This window comes from Pantherophis guttatus, chromosome 2 (genome assembly GCF_059756535.1).
Source record: "Pantherophis guttatus breed Tessera chromosome 2, ASM5975653v1, whole genome shotgun sequence".
Taxonomy (NCBI): domain Eukaryota; kingdom Metazoa; phylum Chordata; class Lepidosauria; order Squamata; family Colubridae; genus Pantherophis; species Pantherophis guttatus.
The window spans coordinates 23,983,202-24,002,958 of NC_142064.1; the positions used below are offsets into that span (position 1 = coordinate 23,983,202).

At 40.9% G+C, this 19,757-nt stretch overlaps 1 protein-coding gene across 2 annotated transcripts in view; it reads right to left on the bottom strand.

Annotated features, from left to right (window-relative positions):
* The window catches only part of LOC117679149 (complement component C6-like), a 52,283-nt gene extending 34,429 nt beyond the window's left edge, over positions 1 to 17,854 (bottom strand). Inside the window, exons 1-7 of one of the 2 annotated variants that reach the window (XM_034440804.3) lie at positions 17,770 to 17,854; positions 9,312 to 9,486; positions 8,387 to 8,543; positions 7,098 to 7,242; positions 3,752 to 3,893; positions 2,943 to 3,081; positions 1,141 to 1,341 (exon numbers count right to left, since the gene is read on the bottom strand). In XM_034440804.3, the coding sequence (XP_034296695.2) occupies positions 1,141 to 1,341; positions 2,943 to 3,081; positions 3,752 to 3,893; positions 7,098 to 7,242; positions 8,387 to 8,543; positions 9,312 to 9,457 (930 nt within the window). In that variant the 5' untranslated portion in view covers positions 9,458 to 9,486; positions 17,770 to 17,854. Of the gene's footprint in view, positions 1 to 1,140; positions 1,342 to 2,942; positions 3,082 to 3,751; positions 3,894 to 7,097; positions 7,243 to 8,386; positions 8,544 to 9,311; positions 9,608 to 17,769 lie in introns of those variants that run through there. The other variant, XM_087885646.1, reaches the window with a different exon arrangement.
* Positions 17,855 to 19,757: the final 1,903 nt, after the last annotated feature.

Below are 19,757 nucleotides of genomic sequence, written 5' to 3' on the forward strand. Positions count from 1 at the left end.
CTGGATACATTTTTCTTAGATAATGTTTTTACTGCACTTTTCCAGCAAATACATGGGGCAGTCACTTCTGGCCCCACATCTACCTACTCATATCCCGATTGCAGGGCAGTGGGGCTATCAGAAAGTATGCATCTTTAAATTTTACAAGTGCTGGATTTTTCCACTGAAATGTCTGCCAAGGGTGTCAAACAGGCGGCCCGTGGGCCAGATGTGTCACACGCAGGCCACACCCCACGCCAGTTCCGTGAATGCAAAAACATCACAATACGTCACGTGACATCAACGTGACACAGCGACTTTGACACCCATGCTCTAAGATGATCAGTCTCTAGTGGGCATTGGTAATCGCTATACAAAAGGAGATCTGTCTTATTTGGCTACAAATCCAAAGACATCCTGCATTTGAGAAGCCAGATGTCACCAACCAGAACAGTTTTGTCTTTTTGCCATCGTGTGCCAGGAAGTAGGGGGGGGGTCGTGCGCATGTGTACCCACACCCATAATTCACACCCATAATTCAAACAGGCCATTTCTGGCCTCCAAAGGGCCTCCCGGAGGGGGGGAGGCCATTTTCGCCCTCCCCAAGGTCCTAGAAAGGCTCTAGAGCCTGGGGGAAGAGAAAAATGGGCCTTCCCCACCACCACCAGAGGCCCTCCGGAGGCAGGAAACAGCCTGTTTCCCCATTTCCAGTGGGCCCGGAAGGACTGAAAATCAGCTGACCGGCACGCGCATGTGCGACGGAGCTGAGCTTGCATGCCCACCAATATGGCTACGCCTGCCATCTGTGGCACGCGTGCCATAGGTTTGCCATCACGGAACTAGAAAAGAGAAATGTTTCTCATTTTGAAATAGTTTAAATTCCTTTTTAAAACAGAAATGAATAACATGGATAAGAAAAATATTGGTTCTTTTCCCTCACCTTGTCAAGCGAGCTGAACAGCCTTTTCTTGCAATTTAAAAACAATCAGCATCGACATTTCGGGCATGCAATAACATTTGCCACTCCCGCCCAATGCAGAAAGCAATTCAATACAGAAATCTTTTCTGTGAGAGCAGGCTAATGAACAAGTGACTTTTCATGGGGTCTCACATATTGGCTCCTGCAGATGGAATTAAAAGCTAGAATAAAAACAGCCATACCTTTCTCTTTGAAGCTTTTATTGCTTCCTTGAAGGAGGAAGAGGATGTGATGTGAACTTTTGTCTTCTTGGAGAACAGGAATGGGATTCCAGATCGGCTTCGGCCAGAGCCAGAGAAAGAACTACTCTGAGAAGTATGGCTTTCAAAGGGAATTAAATCATTGTAATATTCTGAAGCCACCTCATCTTCTTCATTCACTACCTATGGAGAGATATAATTACAGAAACCTGGTTTGACATAGGACTGAATCAGTGGTGGGTTGCTACTGGTTCACCCCGGATCGGGAGAACTGGTAGCGGCGGCGGGAGGCTCCGCCCACCTGCCCGGACATCTCTGCACATGCACAAAAGTGTTGCGTGCGTGCATGAGCATGCACGCACCCATGAGCAAACCACTAGCAATGGGATTTGAATCCCACTACTGGACTGAATCTTATTTCTTAAAGGGCATTGACAGGAATGGATACTAGTCCCCATAGCTGGAATTTCTAATTCCCACAACTGCATTTTTTAAAGTGTCTTTTGTGGAGAAATTTAGCTTTGGTCTTAAGGAAGAGGTGAGAAATGTGGAATGGTTAGAACATAGATTAACAGAGTTGGAAGGGACCTTGGAGGTCATCTAGTCCAACCCCCTGCTCAAGCAGGAGACCCTATACCATTTCAGACAAATGGCTGTCCAGCTTCTTCTTGAAAGCCTCCAGCGATGGGGCACCCACCCACAGTATCTGAAGGGAAGCCATTCAGATGTTGAAGGTTGCCCAATTCTGAGAAATTATGACATGTGAGGAGACACAGAACAGTTCCATCTTGACCTTGTTGTCCTTGAAAAGAGCAGTGATGGTTTTTGACAGACCACCACAACAATTCAGCAGTAAATATAAATCTCAGTTTCTTGATCTGGCCTACTTCAAAGAGCTGACACTTTTCATTACCTGCTTGCCTGGCATGGCTATAACCTCCTTTCTCTAGTTCCATTTTCTCTCCCTCCTTATAGACAACCCATTCCGTTTTTCCATTCTGTTTCCCAGAGGCTGCCAGTACAAGGGAGGATCTCTCATGTTGAATGCCCCTCACCCATGATTTTTGAAAGACACAGCAGAGCGACACAAAGTAAGATGGAGAGCTACCATTCTAAGGTTTGGAAGTTGCCTGTAGCTGTTTGGATGCACACAGAAGAGCAAGACAGAGAGAAGACTTTGACTTCTTGGGCAAGAATTTGCTGTTCTTAATTTAGTAACAGATAAAAGATATCTGAAAACGCTATCTGAGTTTGCTAAATTTATGTGCTCGATGCAAATTAAAAACAAGCAGAGTTTCCATTGCATTGTCACAGCTACTCTTTTGACCAGGTCCTACAGACGCTCCTGGACTCTTTTAACCAGATTCTGCAGACGCTCCTAGCACTCATATTGTAAAGCATTTGTGTATATATAAATATAACTTGTTGATGGGTAAAACCAGTGGTGAAATCCAAATTATTTGACTACCGGTTCTGTGGGTGTGGCTTGGTGGGCACGGTGTGGCTTGATGGGCGTGGCTTGGTGGACATGGCAGGGGAAGGATACTGCAAAATTGCCATTCCCTCCCCACTCCAGGGAAAGGATACTGTAAAATCTCCATTCCCACTCCACTCCAGGGGAAGGATATTGCAAAGTCTCCATTCCCACCCCACTCTGGGGCGAGCCAAAGGTGGTATTTGCCGGTTCTCTGAACTACTCAAAATTTCCGCTGCCGGTTCTCCAGAACCTGCTGGATTTCACCCCATGCTTACAGCCAACACGCTTAATATCTTTTGATAGTTACCTGGAAGAAAACAGACTCTAAGTTTGCAGGAAGCCGATATGTTTTCCTCAAGTCGCTGGTCTTCACAAGTCTGCAGGTGCCTCCATTAAAAGAATTATGGAGAACTTCGCCTTGATGCATTCCTGCCAGAATATGATATCTAAGGGAAAACGATAGGAATTTTGCATCCAGTCATGGAAAACACCCTGGATCAGTTCCTTAATTATTCATAGTAGGGGAGGGGTTTCTGCTCAAGCTGGTGTTTTGCTGAAGGATAAATAAAACCACATCCTTATATGGTAACAGAGCAAACAGGCCAAAAGCTGGTTCATTAAATTCATCAATAACTTAAATGATTCCTGGTGACCTCCAGCAACTTGGATTACAATGCCTATCATACCTGACCATACTTGCCCCATTGTCCAAGGCTGATGGGAGCTGTAATCCAAAATACTGGGAAGGCATCAAGTTTGATAAAGCTAGGCTAGATCCTCCTTTTTTCCATGTTCTTATCTGTCTACGTTCTTTTCTAAATGTCTGTCTGTAATCTCTCTTCTTCCCTTCTCAGATAACTGGTTCTAAATGAAATTGAGCATCTTAATGTATAACTATGGAACAAAACAAATGGTAACATTTGCAGCCATGTAGGGATATGGAGAAACCCCAGATGATTTGCAAGGTCAAAAAAGCATGGAGCAGTATAATGAATGGCCTTTATTTAAATTAGAGTTAGTTGTGTTTCCTTTTCTTTTTCATAGTTTACGCCTTTAATTCCTTTGAATTATTGCTTCTTATTCCTTTTTCCCTTGAGTACTTTAAACATGACTTACCCGTGGCCCATTAGGCCCACACCAGGAATGCTCTCATGTTTTCTAGCACACACGGGTCGCACACGTGGACAGTTCCTTTCATCTGAATTATCCTCACAATCATTTTCTCCATTGCACTTTAACTTCTGGCTAATGCAGCGACCTTTTGCCAACAAAAGGAGGAGGAGGAGGAGGAGGAGGAGGAGGAGGAGGTGGAGGAGGAGGAGGAGGAGGAGGAGGAGGAGGAGGAGGAGGAGGAAGAAGAAGAAGAAGAAGAAGAAGAAGAAGAAGAAGAAGAAGAAGAAGAAGAAGAAGAAGAAGAAGAAGAAGAAGAAGAAGAAGAGGAAGAAGAAGAAGAAGAAGAAGAATGATGTTAGAAGCCATCGTTTTTTAAAGAAAAGCAGACCAACAATTCTGTAAGGAATGAATGCTTCCATGAAGGCTTGCATTATTATGCAGGAAAGAAATATTCTACATTTGCAGCCATTTTGCTATTATTGGTTAGATCCAGAAAGCCAGTAAAATTGGGATAACTCCACAACTATCACTGAAAATATATAGAACGTTTGTGGGAGGGGGAGGGAACCAGTGGTGATATTCAGCCAGTTCTATCTGGTTCAGGCAAACCGGTAGCAGTGGCTGTGGGAGGCTCCGCCCACCCGCCTGGACGTAATCACATCCCATTTATCCACATTTTTGATGCTCTGCGTATGCGCGGAAGGCCCTGCACGCACGCTCACATTTGCGAACCCGTAGCAAAGGTAAGTGAATACCACCTCTGGAGGGAACCACAAAAACACATCATACTTCAAAGGAGGAGACCACAAATTGACAAGAGTGTCAAAGAATAAGAGAATTGCCCTCAGCTATGGCCAATAGAAGTTCCTTCTCTAGTGGAAGCTTCTCCACATCTAGAGGGCTTCCAGCTACTTCCAGACCCCAGCCCTAGGTATATATGCCCAAGGACTCTCTGGCTTAGCAGCATACATAGGATACCGTGTCTTCCATGCCACCGTGTAGGAGCCTGTAGTCTGCTATGTGTAGGACTGTTTCCTTATCTTGGATGGCAAACCTCAGATAAGGAAGGTTACTCACATGTAGGCACCAGGAAATGGCATTAAGACCCTAACTCTATAAACAAGAGGAACAGGAGGAAAGGAAGTGGGATGTGTGTTAACCCTAGATAACATTATAAGTCCTTAAGCAAAGCATTAATGGTTAATCAAAGACTCTAGTTACCTGGAAGATTCTGTAGCTAATGAGATGCTGCCAAGTACACTGTAACTTGAAAGTAACAAACTATATAATGTCACTATGTAAGACAATAAAGTTACCCCCACATACATCCTCAACCTTTGTGTGTGTGTGGTCACTACACCACCGAAGTTGATACATGATGTTAATGTACTAAGCAACATTTTTAAATTGCAGAGATGGTTTCTGATAGATGATTATCCAATGGTGTTATTATTACTATTAATTATTATTGTTGTTGTTACTATTTACACTTAATCTATAACAGGGGTCCTCAAACTTTTTAAACGGGGCCAATTCACAGTCCCTCAGACTGTTGGCTGGGTGTGCGTGGCTAGGTGGTCATGTGACTGGGTGGGCATGGCCAATTTAGCAGTCCAGTAAACAATAAACACAAATTAAACTTTAATTTTTTATGCTCCTGGGGATAGAAATCAGGTTAGTGAAGGGATATGGCTGACTTGGGATGTGTGTGGGAGGGACTTCTGTTTGTGTGTGTGTGTGTTAGATTGGCGCAGGGAAAAGAATACGCGAGCAGCGAGTTGTCCGTTCAGCATTTTATTTAGAGGGAAACAGAACAGCCGGCTGTGCTGCCAGGCTCGCCTTATAAAGAGAATCGGCAGGCAAGCCGGCCAATGACAGATCTTCAAATCTCCCACCTGTGGACTAGCCAATCTGGCGGGGACGCCCATATAAGGACATAACAGTGTGTGTGTGTGTTTTTCTGTCTCTCCCTCCTTTTCTCTCTCCCTCTCCCTCTCCCTCTCTCTGGAGCTGGGGAAGCCAAAAATGGGGCCGTTTTTGACCTCACCGGTCTCCAAAACCACTCTGCCACCCAAAAATGGGGCCGTTTTTGCCCTCCTGAGGCTTCTGTGTGTCCCATTTTTTGCCTCCTTGGCCTCCAGGAGGCAGGTAGGTGGGGCAATATGGGCGGGGCAGCCTTGTGGTCCCATGCGGGCTGGATTAATGGCTTCAGCGGGCCGTATCTGGCCATGGGCCATAGTTTGAGGACCCCTGGTCTATAAGATACTTCTGACTGGATCTGATAGTTTTAAGATATTACCATATGTGCACTGATTCAAATAATGAGACTTTTTGTAATTGATGAGTTTAGATTTTCTCCATTTCTATGGAATTGTGCCTTAAATACATTTCAGATCTATTGATACACCCCCAACTGTACCAATTGGTACATTATTACTTTCATTTTCATCATTCACTCCAGATATATTTGAAGATCTTTACACTTATCTATTTTTTCTAGTTCTTTCCAATGAACCTTCTGCCTCCAGCAACTGCTGTTTATAAGTTATAATTCTTAGTAACAGTCCAATGAACCAATATGGTTAGTAGTTCCAAATACTCTGAATAATCTTATTATAGCCACATACCAAATGTTCTCCTGTTCTTTGTATAACCAGCATTTACTTTCTTGTCGGGTTTTCTGTTTCAGTTTTCATTACATTTGTTCATCACAATTGTTGTTGAACTGCTAAAATAAGGTCTTTCATTTTCTTGAATGTGTCTTTTAAAATAAACTACACTTTTATTATCTTTTTAAAAAGCGTATTATTTGTATTTATATTACCGTATTTTTCGGAATATAAAGCGCACCTTTTTCCCCCAAAAAGAGGGTGAAAATCTGAGTGTGTCTTATACTCCAAATGTAGCCCCGCCCAGTTTCTCAAACGGAGGTTTCAGAGGCTGAAAAAAGCATCAGAAACGAAGCTTCAGAAAAAAAGCCCCTAAACAGAGCTTCGGGAAAAAAGCCCCCAAACAGAGCTTCAGAGGCTTTTTTTCTAAAGCTGTTTCAGAGGCTTTTTCAGAGGCAGAAAACAAAGTATTTTCTGAAACGGAGTTTCAGAAGTTTCAGAGGCAGAAACAAAAAGCAAAAAAAAAAGCAAGGCACAGAGCTCACAACCAAGGAACCTGTTGCTAAAATTCACCTCTGGGAACAGCTGACTGGGGGTATTCCGGGAGGCTGATCCACCTGCCAATCAGCTTTTTTCTTATTTTCCTCCCCAAAAACTAAGGTGCATCATATACTCCGAAAAATATGGTATTTGTATTTTCAAGGCATCAAAATCATAAAAGGAATAGACTATTGAGTTACCATTTTCGCAATGGAATTTGTTGCCACAGTTAGTTTCCTCCATGTTGCAAAGTTTTGTGGGAAAACATGGTCGTGACTCCACCAAAGGTTCATTACATGGCTGACCTTTAAACTGAGCTAGTTGGGTAAAGGATCTGGTACGAAACTGAAAAACAGAAGGATAATAATTAAGTGAGGCAGAGAGTGTTTCCTCCAGGTACTTTTACAGAAGGAAATGAAGCAGTTGATAGCACCATACCCGCCTTGGCTGACCTCAAAATAAATAAATAAATCATAACAGGATTGGGCTTGATTAGTACTTGGATAAAAGGTCATGGGGGCAGCAAACTTTACTTGGTTAAGGAGCTTATAGTCACGAATTGCCCTGACCATTCCATCTCTCCTGGAGACCAAAACGTTAGTCCAGATGATGGTGATTTGGAAAGGTGAATGAACATCTGAGATGGTTACTTCTCAAGTAGGAGATTGCAAAATCTCCATTCCCTCCACACTCTGGGGCCAGCCAGAGGTGGTATTTGCCGGTTTTCCAAACTACTCAAAATTTCTACTAGCGGTTCCTGAACTGCTCAAAATTTCCACAACCGGTTCTCCAGAACCTGTCAGAACCTGCTGGATTTCACCCCTGCTGCAACCACTTAATTCCTAAGACAATGGGTACTTGCAAGACTGAACTGGATCAATAAAATACAACAATGGCTCTACTAGCAGCATCTGTTCATTGGATCTACCACTGTTAGCTTTGGAGAGTCCAGTGGTTCAGCTTAATATTCATACCATGTTCTTATCTATGAAATTAGTAGTCACCTTCAAGTAAATATTGTTACCTGAATCTAAATAAAGAGTAATGGGGACAATACTCCTTTGAGATTTCTTTAATTGTCTGAGGAGGGCCCTTCAGAGTCTTGGGAGCTTTTGGGAAATGGATCTAAAAAACATTCCAGACAATGTGGTCTTGAAATGAGTTGGGCATTTGCTTGCCAAGTGGCCTATAGATCCAAAGGCCGACTCCTGATCAACAAAGGCTGAAACTATCTTTATTGAAATTGAATATAATGACAGAATCTTCCAAATATGACTGTGCTATATTTCCTTCTCCTCCTACTTTTTATACTCCACTAAATTAGGTAGGCATCTGCTGAGCTGCTTTCAGATGTTATCTTGCTCTTCTGAACTTAAACAAATACTGAGTTCCTTTTTGCCTAAGCAATGATTCCTGCATATCTCCCTCAAGATCATCCTCCTTACTCTCTACATCTATCTATATCTTTTCCAACTTAGACTTTACTTACTTGTTTTTTAACACATGGATCACATTCTGACCAGGTACCAAAGTCTCCAAGCCGGCAGTTGATTGGACACGTCTGCTGGTTACAGGCTCTGGATTCCTGGGTGGTGCAAATTTGTGCACAGAAGTTTTTTTGGTAATAATCATCCACTTCAATTTGCCTAGAATTAAAAAAAAAGAAAAGAAAAGCTTTGTGTTGACCAGAAGGATGTGTTAAGCCAAGGAAATTAAGATTCATGGATTCTACATGCTGAAAAGGACAAAGCATGACTATAGTTCAGGGTGCAGTTAGATGATCCAGAACATCAAGACACTGAAAAGCATTCAATCTTTAATATTTACCACGTGCAGATAGTAAAGTGCTTCAGTTCAACAAGGTTTTTTTGTTTTGTTTTTTTTAATTTGATTTATATGCCGCCCTTCTCCGGAGACTCAGGGCGGCTTACAATGCATTAAGCAATAGCCTTCATACTTTTGTATATTTATACAAAGTCAGCTTATTGCCCCCACAAACTGGGTCCTCAATTTACCCACCTTAGAAAGGATGGAAGGCTGAGTCGACCTTGAGCCTGGTAAGAATTGAACTCACAGTAATTGCAGGCAGCTGGATGTTAAATGCTGCCTTAGGAGGCATTAGCCTCCTACGCCACTCAGGCTCCAACCAGGTTCAGGTTCTGGTTATAGATGTGGAACAATAAATAATTGAGCTTCAAAGAATCACCACCTATGTTTTGGGTTTGGGGACCTGACAACAGGCTTCTCCTTGGATGTGTTGTATTGCAATACCCATCTTTCCCAACTGAGATAAGTAGCTTTGATCCAACTTTTGAAGGCAATCAAGTAGGGAAGAGTCAAAGTTATATCCTTTTAAGATGATTGAATGATAATAATGTATCAGTTCGGCGATCACCATGATATTTCCCACTTACCTATATCTATTCTGAGTCCCATAATTACAGGTTTTTGTACAGCCAGACCAGGCAGTCCAGGGATAATGGTTGCAGTAGCATCCTTCGTTATTCTCAATTGCAGCCAGCAGTAAGATGAGGAACAGCCAATTATATGCTTTGTTCATGACTACCAGCCTGAAGAAGTCAATGAAGCCTACAAGTGCAGACAAATAAAGAACAGTTTGATATCTGTTTTAATACTGCGGCAGCTGAAGAACTAATGTACTGCAACATGCATTGCAAGGAGCAGTCTAAAGCTGCATCCAGCTGTGATAACTGTGGAATGAAATCATAGTAAAACTGCTGACTCATTGAGCACAAGCATCAGGACGATTCCAAGGCACTAAAAGCATTTTTAGCCACAAAGGAGTTATCAAAGCACTCCAAATTTCTGAGAGGAAACCATCAGAGGGGGACTTTAGTATTCCAGGTTCTCAGTTTAAATTCAACCAGTCAACCTGTACCCCATTTCAGAGATATTTCCTTACATAATCAGAGAAACAGAAACAGAAACAGATGGGCATAAACACAGTGGGAATGGGAATGACTTCTAAATTCCTGCTAGCTTTTCCATTGAGTTTCCTTGCGGGAAGCTAAAAGGAAGCATTAGAAATTTTCCTTCCCTCCTTCCTTCCTTCCTTCCTTCCTTCCTTCCTTCCTTCCTTCCTTCCCCATTTAGTTTGCTCGTTGGAAGTTTGCAGGGAGCAAGTCAATGGGGAAGCCAGCAGGAGACTGCAAGTACAAGGCGATCAGGCAGTTAAGTGGCAGCTATTGGGGAGGGGAGGGAGCAAGGGGTTGCATTGTCAGGAATATTATATGGGGTGCATGAGATTGCCATGTGGATTGGGAAGGGTCTATGAGTGTATTCTAGGAATGCCACGTGGGTTGGGGAGACCATGCAGGTGGTGGCAAAGCTCAAGAAGGTGCACAAAGAGTATTGTGTGGTATGGGTAGAGTATGCAGGGGGACCATGTGGGTCAAGAAGGGTGAGTGAGGGTCACAGGTGTGTGTAACAGATGCTGTATTGGTCAAATAGGCTGCTTTCTTATACTGACTTCTTTTAGCAGCCCTTCAGAAGCCAGACACAGTTCCTAGGCCAGGGGTCAGCAACCCGCAGCTCTGGAGTCGCATGTGGCTCTTTCATCCTTCTGCTGTGGCTCCCTGTCACTCAAAATATGAGTCACAACCGCCAATGTGTGACACCCACTGGCATGCAATTTATTGAGCTTTTCAACACCGGTAGGCCAACCATGGAGAAATCCAAAGAAAGAAAAGTTTCAGAAGAAAACAGAACGTTTAATTCCACTACGTATGCCAGTTTTGTGGCTGCTCAGCAAATAGTCAGGCATGAGAAGGGTTTTGTGGCTCCTGGTGTTTTCTTTTCTGTGGGAAACAGGTCCAAATGGCTCTTTGAGTGTTTAAGATTGCCGACCCCTGTCCTAGGCATTCAGAGCATTGAAGGGAAAACTTGTTTCTGCAAATCCCAACAATAAGTGGCAGGAAAAATCAATTTATCATTGATTAGCTGACCAAGGCACGTTTCCAAATTGAGCAGTCCAAAGCCAAGCCAAAGATTTACGATGCCAGATCAAGGGAGAGATGAGGTTGTTGTTAGTCAGCAAACAGGTTGTAAATAACTAGATTCCAAGTGTCACAATGGAGAAGCCAGATTCCACAATTGCTTCTACCAAGAGGCCAATTGTTCCTGTGGGAACGTAAATGCACTCTTTGCTAAGGATTCACAGCTGTGGTGAAACCTTGCTAGTGAGTTCAGCATCTTGCTGCTTGATCATGCATCACACACTGGTGAGGTGCAGAGATCCCAGGAGGAATTTCTGGGGGCGGGGGCAAGTAAGTACCTGGAGCAGAGTCAGACCCTGAGAGCATAATAGGCCCATGGGGTGTGTTCTGACCTAGGCTTCCCAAAAAGCACGAAGCAGAATCCTGGTCCCAACAAAACCCCTTTTATTAAACAAACAGTAAATTTCTCTCATTCACCTTCAGCAAAGTCTTTCAAGGGAGAATATACAGTCACAGACCTTATCTGGCTTGGAGACTGCCAGGCCGATATCTTCAAAACTTGGCAAAGAGTATCAGAGAATCACAAACCAATTAGGTGAACTAATTGTCTCCTGCAAATTCCACTCCCCTTTCGCTCCTCTTTTATTCCCTCTGGGAGGGGCCATTCATCATCCACCTGTGGCCTTACTCCCAAGTTGACCCTTGTTCTTTAGCTGTTCCCTTCGTCTGGCAACTCTGTGCATGTGCACACTGGGAATAGGCTCCATCTGTTCGTCTGCCTCACTGATGTCTGACTCTGGCATCCGGCTCTGGCCCCCTCTCTATCTCTGACACAGAGCCCTCATCAGAGGCTTCCCCAGATTCCAGGACTGGCCCATGTTCCTCCCCAACCTCATCACTGTCCGAATCTGCTGCCAGCTACACTGGTTGCTGGTGGGCCACAACAGGATGGGGAGGAGATAACAGCATGGGTTAAGAAGAATGCCTGAAGGTTGCATGGGAGTATGGGAGGTGTGGAAGAGTGGGTTGGGTTGGGAAGAGTGTCTGAGGGTGCACAGGAGCACACGAGGTGTCACACTGGTCAGGGAAGGCATGCAGGAGAGTAGCAGAGGCCAGAAGAGTACACAGGAGTTCCTTCCTCTCTGTTTTTCCCTCCCAGCCTTCCTTTGTTTCTTTATTCTTTCTTTCTTTCTCCCTTCCCTTCTCTTTCCAGTAGGCAGGTGAGTGAGTGCTGCTAGGTGAGTGGGGGAAGGAGTGAAGGATTGAGACTGGCTGGGAAATTTCACAGAATATTGAAGATGATAATCACATGAACAGCACACAGCAATACAGCAGCAGCCAGTAGCACTGAAGTCACAACATTCCCAAATTTTATTCCCTTGGGAATAAAATGGGTCCTGGATTTTGGACAAATTCTATTTGAAGTACCTTGGTTAAAAAATTGTTGCCGTTTCACACAGTTAAAGGACATGACAATGAGAGTTTTAGTGTTCTTTTGCCACATCAGTGTTGTCTATTTTTTTTTTTACATATCCATGTATTATATTCACTTTTGCCTAGTAGACCCATTTTCTTACAAGCAAATTTGCCCAGTATAAAGCATGTTTGCAAGTTGTATCTGTATATATAAAAGTGAAAACCACTCACGCATTAATCACAAAATCTCCAGAACCGTAAAGCCTACATATTTGAAATTTGCCACATATGTTCCTCTTGGCTTCTAGGTGCTCACTATGAAAGGATTTTTTCAAAATGACCATCAGAGCATTAGTATTTCCTATATTAACACACTCTGATGCTAAGGAGCTCTACTACTCCTCCCCACCTCAAAAGAAATCCGTTCCAAGTGCAAAACACAAGCAGAGGAGAGGACTTTCAGTTTCAGTTTTACTTTCACAGCAACAAGCAGCTTTACTACAGAACACTTGAGCTAAGCCATGCCCAGCCTCCTTCCTGTCTCCTTCTTGCTCACACAGCAAATACTGTTTGAGTTTCCAAACACCCCTCAACTCTCTCACAAACCAGATGAATACCGATGGATGCTGATGAATAGCCAGATGAATACCGATGGATGCTGCAGGCTGGGACATTCTACTCCCCCTCCCCCTCTGTTCCAACTGCCAGTTGCATTATATTAACACACTCTGATGCTATGGAGTTACACATTCTACATTAAGTTTCAGGCTGTAAATGTTGACTTCTGGTTGACACCGCGGTGAGACAGTCGGGGAAATAGCGGGCTCTGATGAGCCCTGTGAAAGCCCCGGCTGCTGAACCGCTGCCGATGAGTCTGCGGTCCTGTAGGGATGGGGGAAGAAGAGGGATGCCTCGGAAGACCGAGAGGAACAGGCAAGTTCCTCGGAGGTCAGAGGGAACCCTCTGTGAGTCGGCGGCGGGGGGCGGCAGCCATGGAGACTGCCACGAAGCTGGGACACCTGGGTAAGAAAAGTGCTGGAGGAAAGCAAAGTAAAACGGAGTCTTTTGAAGCTGGGTGAGTGACAACAGCCCAGGCTTGTAACAACGTTTGGAGCTATATTAGTACCTAGAAGACTCCTAGCCTAAAACAGCAGCTAAGTAATAAAGGGACTTTATTAAACTGTAACTTTAAAGAATAAAGATCCAAGAAACAACTAATTTTGGAACAAGAACTAAGAGACTTAATTTAGAGATATGGTAAAAGGACTAAATACTTTAAAAATTTGAATTGGACTAAGGAAAAAAAAGATTTGATATTTTTTTAACTAAAAGAAGAAAATGAAGTGGATGGTTATATAAGAAGAAATAAAATGGAGTCTTGCATGACTAATGGGAAATGTGGACTATAGAGAGACACCATCTGGTGTAAAGAGGAACGTTGTAAACCCCCTTTGTTATGAGAACTTTGAGTTCTACAGAAAAAAAATGCTGAACTGTGGAGGAGGATTTTTCTTTCCTGACTGCAAGCAGCTGGACTTTGGTGAAAAGAAAAGGATTCTACAATGGAACTCCTATAGTTGAACAAATAATAATTTGAATGTTGGCGCAGGAATAGAAGAAGGATTAAGCGCAGCCTCAAAAGAAAGAGATTTGATACATTATATCCGGAATAAAAATATGAAAAGAGATCTAATTGGATTTACAGAGAATAAAATTAAAAACTTGGAAAATGGAAGGAAATTTATGTTTGCAGATGAGGAAATTAAGATAATGTGATTAAAAATTAAAATAAAGTAAAGATGATTGCAATAAATTAAAAGGAGGTTTTTATAGAAATTAAGAATGTTAAATGAAATTAATTAATACATATAAAAATATGTTTAATGCAAGAACTATGTTTTAATGGTAACATGTTAAGGTAAAGAACAAGGGTGAATATGATTAATTGAAAATGTTAAAAGGAATTTAAAAATATACTTAAAAATATGTTTTAAGCAAGAACCATGTCTCAAGGTTAAAATGTTATGAATGCTATGAAAAAGGATAAAGAAAAATATGATTAAATGAAAAGCAGTGCATAGATGGAGGGAAACAACAAAGAAAGGTTTAAGTAGAGATCGTTAAACCAACTATGAACATGCTGTATTTAACAGCCAAAAAGCTATAATATGCTGTATTGAACAGCCAAACAAATGGTCATGCTGGGTATCAACCAAAACGAAACTTAATATGCCATGTAACGGCCAAATAACAAAAATAGAGATCCTGTGTTCAACAGCCAAACAAACTTGAAGATGCTGTGTAACGCCCAAAAAACAAAATTAATATGCTGGGTAATGGCCAAAAAATAAAAATATGCTATATTCAACAGCCAAAACAAAGGGTTATGCTGTGATTAACAGTCAAGAAATAGAAATGATTGGTTTAACATCAAAGATAATAAAAAGAGGTGAGATAATTAAAATGAAGAGGTGTATGTTGAGAGTTATAGTTAAGATAAAATGCATAAGATAGGTTTAATAATAATTAAATAATTAATGAATGTTTAATCTGTTTAATATAATTGTTTGATTTATATTGTTAAAATATCCATCTAAGCAAATGAAAGAGAAAAATGAATTGATAATTGGTTAGGATTTAAGATTTAAGTAACGGGTTTTTGGGGATAATGGCATAGTTATATAGATAGATTTGAGGGATAAAATTTGTTTAAAATATTGAGTTGTGTTAATTGAGTTGTGTCACTTGAAAATAAGATTTGTTAATGATTTGTTTTAATTTGTGACCGGAGCAAAAGCTTCGTTTTGAAAAGATGTGTTCTATGATTTTTTTTTGTTTTGTTTTTTTTTAAAAAAAAAAAATCTAATAAAAAAAAGTTTCAGGCTGTAAGTGTCAATTTATCAAGCCCGAGCACATATTTTCGTAGCGAAGCATGGGCACCCAGCTAGCTTATTAATATAACCATGCTTGTGTGCATTTTATGGTACTATGTGCAATTTCCCACTTCTCTTTTTACTGGAGAATGGCATTAGCACAGTTGAAGGAGTACGGTCTTTGAAAAATGATGTTTCTGGTGGCACAAATTGGATCTGAAGAGCTGAACGAGTAGCTGCTCAATAGATACTTAAGGCTCTTCCTGTTCCACATCTTCTTAGCCATTGAGAGGGTGAATATTGGAAACACTTTCATGAACTGGAATAGATGGGAAAGTAAATGCAAAGGGCAGGAGGGACAATGAGTCATATATCACAAGGCAGAACTGATTGACAGGTGGCTCAGAACTGATCAGAAGTGGGTTTCAGCAGGTTCTGACCAGTTCTGGAGAACTGGTAGTGGAAATTTTGAGTAGTTCAGAGAACCGGTAGTAAAAATTCTGACTGGCCCTGCCCCCATCTATTCTCTGCCTCCCAAGTCCCAGCCGATCGGGAAGAAATGGGGGTTTTGCAGTAACCTTCCCCTGGAGTGGGGTGGGAATGGAGATTTCACAGTATCCTTCCCCTGCCACGCCCACCAAGCCATGCCACGTCCACCAAGCCACACCTACAGAACCGGTAGTAAAAAATTTTGAAACCCACCACTGCTATAGTTCAGATCCATAGCTTTACTATAATAATTTATTATATAAAAAATTGATATCCATCTGCAAACCTAATGACTTCTTTTTCCTTTTTAGTAATCAGGATATCTGGATAGACAGGATGCTGACAAAAACTTCTCCCTTTGTCCATTTTTTTTATATCAGAGAAGACCAGAAGGGGGGGAAGAAGGAAGCGGGGAAAGGGAGGGGAGAGATTCGTGGCTGATAGCTCTCAGTTACAAACTCAAGGATTAACTTTATTGGAATGCATTAATCAAATAATTTTTGACTGTGTAATGCAGAAGAGTGATTGTGATTGCTGTATTGCTGGAATTTTCCAGCTTCTATTTGCTTTGTTAGAAGCAAAAAGAACATTGATCAAGCTTGTGGGAGCTGAGGACATGGTGAAGGATGAGGTATTTGCTTCAGAAGAAAGTTCAGCGATCAAGGTTTTCTGCTTTTGCTAATGTGTGTTTTGCTTCCATCATGAACCACTGTTTAGTGCTGTTCTTGTGACTGGCACCGATTGCGAAGACAACAATAACAACAAAAATTACACAAAGTACAAACTATTTTTCCCTTGACATACATTCATATGACTGGATTCCTGCCTGGGGTTATATCTGCAACTTATGCCATTTTCATACAAAATGCAGAAAGAAAAGAAAAACAAGTGTGGGGAAGCAACATGCTTTTACCATTTCAGAATTTCTAGACAGGCCCAGCATGTGAATTTTCTTAAAAATTTTCAGATATAGGTCAACTTGTGTAAAGTATGTTATTATTGTGTAACAATGTGTAAAATATGTTATTATTTTTAATTCTCTTCCCCAAAATATTAGGGAATATGAACCTCCTATTGAAAAGTTGCAAGCCTTTTATTTGTGATAAATACACCTAACTCATATTTTTGATCTCTAAACATGAAACAGAGAATAAATATCAGATAATTTATTTAACAAAATGAAACAAAGATTCATTTAAGAATAATTATTTGCAGACTTGGAATAATGTAATGATAGATATCCTAAAATGGAAAAAAAAATTAAATTGTTTGGGTTAGGAAGAACTGCAAAGGTAATAATTAACATTTTCCAAAGCTTAATTTCTTATTTCAAATTATTCCAATAATTATTGAACAGAAGATACTAAATGAGTAGCAGACACAAATAAACAACTTTAGATGACCTTTAAGAGGAAGCCAAGAATTAAGATTAAAATTTTACAAGACTTGAAAGTACATGATTAGCAGGCTGTTGTTGTTATTGGCTGCTGGCTATTCAACAGGTTATTGTTTCACTTATTATTCATTGGATTCCACAATAGATGGTGTCACTTTATGGACAGATTGCTTGCATAAATACTTTTGGTATTTATGCAAGGAAAAAAATCCCCTAAAACTGGTCAGACTTCCTTCCTTTTTAAGAAACCGTCATTCCTTCACATACATCCATTAAAAAGAAGAAAACTTTATTATTATGTATTGCCGTCCAGTATCTTCAATGGGGAGCAAAATCAGATTTGAAGCATCATAGTAGCTAAACAATTTCCAGAGGCCAAATGTGCCATACTTCTAAGTATGTGCATGTCTATTTGCGAGATATGTACATGAGAGACAGAGAGAGAGAGACAGAGACAGAGAGAGACAGAGAGAGAGAGAGAGAGACAGAGACAGAGACAGAGAAACAAGGGGGACGCAGAGGGAAAGGAAGAGGGAGTTATAGTACTAGTTACATGATTATTACAACTTTTCTCAATTCTTTCTCAGCTTTGAAATTAGTATGCCACATCTATCAAAGTCTAATCTTTCTTATCAAACACGTTCTTGGTGTTTAGGTGATCCGCTCTTTTAGAAGAAACATAATAAATGCCACAGATGTCTTTAATCATCATAGTTGTATAGATGAATGTATTAAAACTTACCTTTTTTATTTGGGTTGAAGTACAGTCTGAATACAGTAATTCACCCAATGCAGCTACTTGAAAAAGACTCGGTGCCAGCTAAAGCTGTGTTGATCTCAAACCATCAGAGGAAATTCAAAGGTTTTGTTTACAATCAATTAAACTGTAACTAAGCATGTAATCCGGTAGTAGAATTATGTCCAATTGAAATCAATTTTCAGGAATTTGGAAGGAAGTGCTTCGTTTTTAAGCATTTTGGCCGCCCATTTTTGAAAAAAATAAAAAAAAGTAATAATAATAGCTATTTACAAAGCTTCTTATGGTTGCTACAGTGAAACCATAGAATCATCACATTGCCTCCTATTTAACTACTAACCATTTAAGCATAGGGACCCTCAGGATAAAATAATTTTAACATTATAACTTTGCTAGAGCAGGAAAATGTCAACTGTACCCCATTAGTTACAATCAGATAAATGTACAATCAATGAAATAAGTTTCTCGGTACAACTTTTTCCCAGGCACTTGTATTTCAGGGGTGGGATTCAAATTATTTAACTACTGGTTCTGTGGGCGCGGCTTGGCGGGCATGACATGGCTTGGCGGGCGTGGCAGGGGAAGGATACTGTAAAATCTCCATTCCCTCCCCACTCCAAGGGAAGGTTACTGCAAAATCCCCATTTCCTCCCGATCAGCTGGGATTCAGGAGGCAGAGAATAGATGGGGGCGGGGGCGGGGCCAGTCAGAGGTGGTATTTACCGGTTCTCCGAACTACTCAAAATTTTCACTACCGGTTCTCCAGAACTGGTCAGAATACGACCTCTATTGTATTTGTATTTTTATGCTGAGGATTATAAGAGATGAGATATCATAAGCATCATGATCTCATTTATTCAGTGAGGTAATGATGCAAAGGACATCATTGTCACTTCAACCAAAGCTGGGATTCAAACAGTGAAACAGTTGGACAGTTTGCATCCTGGAGTCTTGAGTGCTCCATCATTGGAAATTTTCAAGCAAAAGTTGGAGACCCATTTATCTGGAATGGTACAAAGATTTCTGCACTGGGCAGGGAACTATGCTAGAAGATTGCCTATGAATCTATGATAATGGCACCAAGAGTGATTTTTTTAAAAACACCTCTTTTTGCTGGCTCCTGACAGATTATTGTAGACAAAAAAGCATGCAATGAAAGGAAGCCTAATTTCAAGCACCAGGGAAATCAGAAGATCCAGGCAGTTCAAGTGGACATAAAGGTTTATTGCAAGGTTAAGTTCTCTACAAGAATCTGATCTACTAACTGCCAAAGCAAATTGGCCACAGGAATAAGAATCATGGGAATTCAAAATGGGCTGGATTTAGATCTCCAGGCACGAAGGGACTCATGACTTATGACACATTTGACCCCTCCTCAAACTCAGTCTGATCATCTCCTACAACTAATTTACTAATAGCAGTCTATTTGATGATCTTTGTTTATTGGTGCTTATGAATAGATGTTCTGGGATTACATACATATATGTTATTACTTCATACATAAAAAATATGAAATGTTAATGTTCTCTGTAATGAAGAGTGTGAAAAAAATTACATGGACTTAATCATAATTCCATCATTTGTTCTTCATTATGCCTTCTCAGTACATAAAATGTGAGTGTTTCTAAAGCTGAGCAACTTGTATTATGGAATTCTGTTCCTTGGTTTCTACTTCAGCTCTATTTCTTGAAAAGCTGTTACACCTTTCAGCATTATTTCAAAACCTTGACATCTCTATAAGCAGTGCCATGAAAAATTATTTTTCTAGATTCATGGGCATATTCAAGATTAGTTAAGTGGAAGTTCTGAGTTACTTTCATTGCTTTTATGTAAATGTTAAAAAGATATTCTATTCTTATAGACTGATTTGTAAAATGAAATGTCTGAATAAAGCATTAATAAAAATAAGAAAATTGGAGTCTCCATTGGAAAAACAATCTTGTTACTACTGATATCTAAATACTCACTGCTCT